This window comes from Montipora foliosa, chromosome 11 (genome assembly GCF_036669935.1).
Source record: "Montipora foliosa isolate CH-2021 chromosome 11, ASM3666993v2, whole genome shotgun sequence".
NCBI classification, from domain to species: Eukaryota; Metazoa; Cnidaria; class Anthozoa; order Scleractinia; family Acroporidae; genus Montipora; species Montipora foliosa.
In genome coordinates, this window is record NC_090879.1 from 4,751,952 (window position 1) to 4,759,451 (window position 7,500).

At 38.4% G+C, this 7,500-nt stretch overlaps 1 protein-coding gene across 1 annotated transcript in view; it reads left to right on the plus strand.

The window, feature by feature from the left end:
• The first annotated feature begins 368 nt into the window (after positions 1–368).
• LOC137975988 (transmembrane protein 180-like) overlaps positions 369–7,500 on the plus strand; it is a 33,315-nt gene continuing 26,183 nt past the window's right edge. The window contains exons 1-5 of the mRNA XM_068823225.1: positions 369–577; positions 3,315–3,399; positions 4,206–4,279; positions 4,877–4,986; positions 6,736–6,811. Coding sequence (XP_068679326.1) covers positions 459–577; positions 3,315–3,399; positions 4,206–4,279; positions 4,877–4,986; positions 6,736–6,811 — 464 coding nt within the window. The 5' untranslated portion in view covers positions 369–458. The remainder of the gene's footprint in view (positions 578–3,314; positions 3,400–4,205; positions 4,280–4,876; positions 4,987–6,735; positions 6,812–7,500) is intronic.

The following is a 7,500-nucleotide window of genomic DNA, read 5'->3' on the forward strand; positions in this document are numbered from 1 at the left end:
TAAGGGCCGATTTACACGGTACGACTTTGTCGCATGCGACAACGGCTTACGACAGGCCCACGACATGATTTACGATTGTTGTGTAAGGCAGAAAAAATGTCGTTGCATTTTAAAACATGTTTTAAAACGCTGCGACAATCGTAAGTTATGTCGTAGGCCTGTCGTGAGCTTGTCGCATGCGACAAAAAAATCGTACCGTCCGTACCGTGTAAATCGGCCCTAAGGCACCTGCGTGGCACGTGAATAGATGTCCTAAACTTCAGTGGATGGGTACATATAGGAGTTACCGTCGCTTTGTTTATCCGCTGGCCATTCGTAAGGGCGCATTTTTTTTATCAGCTGAGATGCCCTAAATTATGATAATTTATGATAAAGTTTGATCATTATAGAAAAAACGAGTTCCCCTCCGTTGGATTGCAATTGGATCGTACACAGTTCTCTAAGAAGGCGATCAAACCATGAATTCGATGAAGATCAACAAGAATGCGTTGGCTTACAGTGCTACAACTTTGGCAGCTACCATGATGAATTCTGTTTTCAATTTTTACTACGTGAAGATTTTCTTGAATGTTTACAAGTAAGTGAACTCACGGCAACTACACACGGAGGACTTTTCTTTCCACATTATTTTTAACAATGTGTTTGTTTGTTGTTCTTGCTATTGATAGATTATGAATGCCACAAAAAGAACGTAATATTACTTTCTCCCATTTGTTCCCCAACATCCCGAGTGTTTAGATAAGGCTTTGCAAACAAGGAGAAAGCAGAGTGACGTGACAACCATGTTTACATACTGTGCTGCAAATACACCTATGAGGTCCGATTTACACGGTACGATTTTTGTCGCATGCGACAATGGCTTACGACAGGCCCACGACATGATTTACGATTGTTGTGTACGTCAGGAAAATGTCGTAGCATTTTAAAACATGTTTTAAAACGCTACGACAATCTTAAGTCATGTCGTAGGCCTGTCGTGAGCTTGTCCCATGCGACAAAATCGTATCGTGTAAATCGGCCCTTAGGCCTGTCGTGTGCTTGTCGCATGCGACAAAAATCGCACCGTGTAAATCGGCCCTTAATTATAATATAAAATTGACCAAAGACAGCAATGTTTTTTTTTGTTGTTCTTATTATTGATAGATTATGATTGTTATGTTACTTTCTCCAATTTGTGCCCCCAACACCCCGAGTGTTTAGATCAGGCTATGCAAACAAGGAAAAAACAGAGAGCGTGACGTGACAACCATGTTTACATCCTCTGCTGCAAATGCATCTATTATAATATAAAATTGACCAATGACAGCATGCATACTATCTGAGTTATCTTATGAGAAGAATTGTGAAGATTATACGCCAATCAACTAGAAACTTCAACATCACCCCCACCCCCCTCCAGGGCATTAGCCCGGGCAATTGAACTTTTGAAGATAATGGATCATTCAAATTCCCGCCCCCTCGGGCCAAAATGGTGTTCAAATGCCCTAGTCGGATTTAAAGGATTTGTCTGTCATACCCTATTATTAGAAGAATCGTCGTCCGCTCCTGCCGTCTTTAGTAAAGACCTTTTGAAGACCTTTTGTGTAAGCCAATGGTTCACAAATGCTACATCTCTTCCTTTAAACTCTTCCATCTCGTCCAAACACATGTTTTATAGCTATTAGCAACTTCGGCGCCCAAAAAAAACAATTATTTGAAACCTGACACTTCCGGTTCAATTTTCCCCACCCCACGCAGGCAAAGGTCAAATTCCCCACTCCCTGGACACAGAAGATAGTCAAATGCCCATGGTTTGCCTGGGGGGGGAATGTTGAAGTTTCGATTTGATCGGCGCATTAGTCCGGTAACATCGGGCCATTCCATTCAAAACCCACGTACCCCAATGGACGATGACCTCGACAATTTAACTCGATCCATGCAGAGAAAAATAGATCAGAGGGCTGACCTAATGTCCTCCTCAGAAAAAATCCAAGCTGCCTACTTCTTCTCAGACAAAAAGGGCTCTTTTACAAGTGCTCAATCTCGTCCACAGAGTCCACTTTTCTTTTGGTCAGCACCTGTAAAGGACACGGACTGTGCAGGGCTGTCAACTCTTTCGGATAATCCAGGAGACTCCAGAGTTTGGACTGAACCTCCTGACCTCAAGATTACATTCTGAAATCTACCGATGAATCACCAAAGTTTGTCATTTCTTGTGAGAATTGACTTTCACAAAAAATTTCAAATGCTTTGTGTTTTTTGAGTTTATTTTCACATCCATAACAACAACATTCACGTGTTTATTTTCCTCATAAACTCTGATAAACTGTTCTTGCAAGCATTTGATGGATTTGGATTTGAGTAATAATGTGATTGGTCCAAAATAAACCAATCCAATGCCAATGGCATCTTTTTCGCACATTTTTTTACTTTGGCCTGCATGCATATGTACATGTAGGTTGTGTGACAGTGTACTTTCTTGTTGCGTTTATAATAAAGATGCGATATGACATCATCAAAAATGATTTTACAAGTGTTGTGACATCATTTATCATCCCATCCTATCAATTCTCAATATTTGAAGAGTTTGGGGGTGGACAGTCCTGACTGTGGCCACTTCCAAGCAGGAGGTCCTCACATCACAGGTCTACAAGTTTCCGACTCGTCTACACACACTCAGAAATTTGGAACAACAGTGGTCGTCAACGGTTACAAAAGTGGACCTTCACTACGACTGCGCATAAATTGGAAGTTGCTAGAGTCTGTTGGTGCTGACCAAAAGAAAAGCGGATACTAGGGACGAGAATGACAAGTATATGTACTATAGTTTACCCAGCAGCGAAAAGTCAAGATCAGGGGGATGCCAATAGACTGTCACCCTAACCCTTGAATCACTCCCAGTAGTGACACTTAAAAATCATACTCTGTCTAACACCAGCCGATTTTACTTATCAGAGGGGGCCCCCTCGAGCTCAGGGCTGAAACGTATTATCAGCCACCTTCAGAGAACCTCATCCACAGGAGGAAGCACAGGGCGGTGGTGAATATTACATTTGTAAATGGCCCAATTCTTCAAAGAACTTTCTTATTTATGTTATACCGGTATATATACAGTACATGTAACTGTGAAAGCTGAATTAAATGGTTCATTTACACTGTAACAAAGTGGACTTTGGTTCATATGCATAAATTATGGTAGAATTGAAAATTTTATTTAATGTTCAGGGTAACAATAATAAACATGTACAGCTGTACATACATGTAGCCTGTAGTGACATCCATCATCTGTTTTTTCCAAAAAATAATATGATTGATGTCTTTTTTAATTTGTATAGGATTTCAAATTACTGGTTCAATGTGGCTCAAGTTGTGTTCTTAATTTGGAATGCTATCAATGATCCTTTATTTGGGTACTTTCAAGTAAGTAACCAGCCACCAAAAGAAGTTAAATGACCAAAAATCAGTTCTTCTTTTTCTTTGGATTTCAAACCTACAGTAGTTTAATTGTTAACTAAACACTTGGAGTGACCCAAGGTTTAAAGTGCCACTATGATCCAAAAATTCACTTCCCTTTTTCCTTCAGATTTTCAAAGTGTGTTTGCGTGACACCTGACTGACAAAATTTGAGCTTCGAATTTTATCCAAAGGCTGTTTGCTTTGAATTCAAGTTTTGGATTTCATGGTCTGCCATTACTCAAGTTCAAGACTGACCGATTGCACATCAGAGGGTTGGATTGAGGATAAGTTGATGTCAAAGGCTCACTAGCTTAAAATTTCAGTGTGTGAATGCAGCTTATACATGCAAAACTTGAGTATAAAAGTCTGAAAACCCAAAACTCCTGTCCTTCTTATTAATTCTGGGGCGTACACACGCATTGCATTCTTACACTAGTGAGCCTTTGACATCATTTTCTCCTTGAACCAGCTCTCTCAATAACTTAAAATTAGTACCGGTAACGGTGGACCATAGGAAAATTCCAGTTAAGGTAAACAGGTGTCTTTTTTAGTAGTTAACATAGTTTTGAAATCCAAAGAAAAGTAAGAATTTTTTTTTGCTCACATGGGCACTTTAAGTAAACTCTGCTTCTCCTTCTTGTGGGAAATATACAAAACATGGATCCCCAGTCCATATGGACCACCTATTGAACCCATTCTATGAGCCATCCCTTTGGACCACCCATAATTCTTAAAGAGTTTTTAAATATTTTATTTTTATTATAAACCAGGACAGTTCTACATGGGTGGTTTTGAGAAAGAGAAGGTTGGCAATATACTATGGAGCTCCCCTGTTTGCAATAAGGTAATTCCCTTAATAAAAAAAAAACGTAATTGTCATTGAACCACCATTTGATATGTATCTCTTATTGACTTAAACCCATTGACTCCTGGTAGTGAGACTTGACGACAAGACAAATTCACTCATCAATGGGTCCAGGCGTAGGTCAGTCAATGGGTTAAGTAAAGTCTAGTATATACCGGTAGCTACCCAAAACGAACTAAACGTGAATATGGAGTGAAAAATGCCCAGGAATGCATGGTAACAAGATGCATAAATTATAGTGTCCCCTAATGCTTCTCTGACTTCTACTTTGGATCGCATACATGTAATATTTCTAGAAAAGCTTCTCAGACATGTTCATCCTCAGAGACCTTAAGGGGCAGTTTGTGGCCCGGCACAGGAGAAGAGCATGTATACTAAACCTGCAAAACAAAGTGGTGCCATTCTATACTTTTCTTTTATATCCCCATTTTGTTTTGCGAGTTTGTACTTCTCCTGTACCCCACAAACTGCCCCTGGGGCTCCGAGGTTCAGACATGTGTTCAGCCTGGGGTGTACTGGCTGTTCCTAGCGAGTAATGGCAATTTTTAATTTGTCAAAAAAAATTATGTTCATCAGCTTTCTCCTCCCATGGTTTCCATGGACATCGTTTGGTTTCACCGGTGATTGGGTAGTGGGCCTTCATCTCATGACATCTCTGTGTTTTTATGACGGACTCTTCACTTTTGGTATGACAAAATTATTGATAATAATTATTATTATCAAACTTTTTAAGATTATTGTATAATCATGATTATGATAATAATTATTATTGGGTCAATCTTGCTTTATGTCACACTCTGATGCAACCGGAAGAGCAGACGAGATGGGTACTACTGTATTGTACACTGTAATGCGTAGTATAGTACCGTAATGTAAAAAAAAAAGCGTTTTGACTTTTGTGTTTCCTGTTAAATTCTTTATCTTTGACATTAAATTTTCCATACTTTAATTGTCAGATTCTTACTTCTGAACTTTAATTAAACATAATTATTTTACATGTATAAGGAAAAAATAACCTGCTGAAAAATAATATTAATAATATTTTCTCCTCGAAATATCGCACACTTTCGTATATATGACTTTGTACAAATTCGTTGAAATTTCAATGAAATTGGCTATGGTAGGAAGAATTTTTCCTTTTATTCAAGAAATTATTAAAAGTACCTCACTAGGCATTAAAGCAGCTCCAAACATAATGTAGGACTCACCTACTGTACATGGTCGTTGGTTGTATAGGCCTTGCAAAACACACCAGGTATACACCTTATTCCAAAATGGCCGCCCCATTTAAATATTCTTTTGTTTTTATTCAAATTAGCCCTTGATGCCTTGTTCTTAAGCTTAAAATTCAAAAGAATATTTTATCTTGAACGAGGCAACAAGGGCCAATTTGTATGCACATAAATAAGTGGCCATTTTGGAATAGGGTGTGTAAAATTTACCATGCAGTACATGTAGGTGTTGCATGTTATTTCCTTTCCTTTCCTAATTTAAATTTTAATAATTATTAATAATTTAAAAGTAATAATAAAATAATAATTATAATAATATATTTAATAACTAAGTTATTGTTAATAATTTTATAGCCTTCATTATAATTATTCTGAAGTGCATTCATAGGCAGGGCAGGGCAAAAGCCGGAGCGGAGTTTAAAAATCGAACAGGATTTGAAGTTGCAGTCAGCCTTGTAAATGCGATGATTTTTGGCACAACGCTAGCAAAAATTAATTATCGACTTTTCACCTGCCAAAGGCTAAATTCTAGACTGAGGCACTCAGCCGTGAGTGGCTGTGGAAGCTGCATGCTGTAATTGTCAAATACATGTATTATTGTATTTGATGACGTCTCAGGTCTGAAGGGGACAACGAAGTGTCCCAAAACCCATCAAATTATTCAGGACAACGCAGAAAATAGTCTAGGTGGGTGAACTTTAGCTGGCTGTCCATAAGATGGATTTTCATAAAGAAAATTTCTTTAGGCAATTCCATTTTATGGACAGCCAGCTATAAAATAATACTGTGACTTAAGGTTTTTATGGAACATTTTCCTCAATCGATCAGTTGAATCAGCCATTACAACTGTCTCAAATAAGGTGACGTCACGCACTGTCTTATCCTCACGATCAGGAGGGTTGTCTGCCTGTAGTTCATTTTATAAATTATTTTACTATCTTGACTATAGTTAAATTCCTGCACAAAACATGATTTATTAAACAAGTTGACAAAAGGCAAATTTAAACCACCATAACAAAGTCATAAGCTGACATTTCGAACATTATAGCCCTTTGAAATCAGTCTTACTGCATGTGGTTAGTTTAACTTCATCAACTAAAATAATTAATTAAGAGTTTGATAAAACCAAATTGCTGTGTTTCCCTCCCCACTGACACCAAATTTTCCTTCTTATAATTAATCCCTTTATTATTTCCTGCACAGTTCTGCTTGCCCAGTGTGCACTTTTTGCAGAGATCTCAACACAGCAAGAGGAAAGACAGACTATTCTGAAATATTCGTAAGGCACTTCTATTAATAATTTTGCAAGCCTTTCTTTGCTTGTTCTTATTATTTTTGTTTAGATGATGTCAATCCACTGACTATTCAATTTATATCTGTGAGAGGTTTGTTTGGCTGATAATTTGTAGCAAAAAAAGGACTTAATGCTTGTGATGTTATATGTAATTATTGAGCTTGACAACAAACGATTTATCCACAAGAACCATCTTTAATTAATTAAAAGAACAGTTTTGGGGAGTCAGGATGGCTTAGTGGTTATCAACAGTGCCTCCCACCTCTGCGACCCGGGTTCAACTCTGGCCTCGGGTCATATGTAGGCTGAGTTTCAGTCTATCTCAATCTGACTCCAAGGGTTTTTCTCCGGGTACTACGGTTTTCCTCCGTCCTCAAAATCGACTCCCTGCCTATTCCATCAGGCTGTGGTGCTGTGCTCCGAGGTCATACATGTACATGGGTCGTGTTCAGGGGCTGAGTGCTTAGCCGGCAGCACAGCTCCTTTGGTCCGACCTCGTTGAGCTGCACCCTTAGTTATTCAGTCTTCGACTGCGAGAAAGGGCGATTACCAGGGCAGATATTATTATTATTATTATTATTACTATTGGTAAATGTCCTACAGTAGGAGTGACAATGCAGAATTTTTTTTTTTAGGATTAAAAAAAATGGGGGTGGCAATTAAACTAGAGCTTC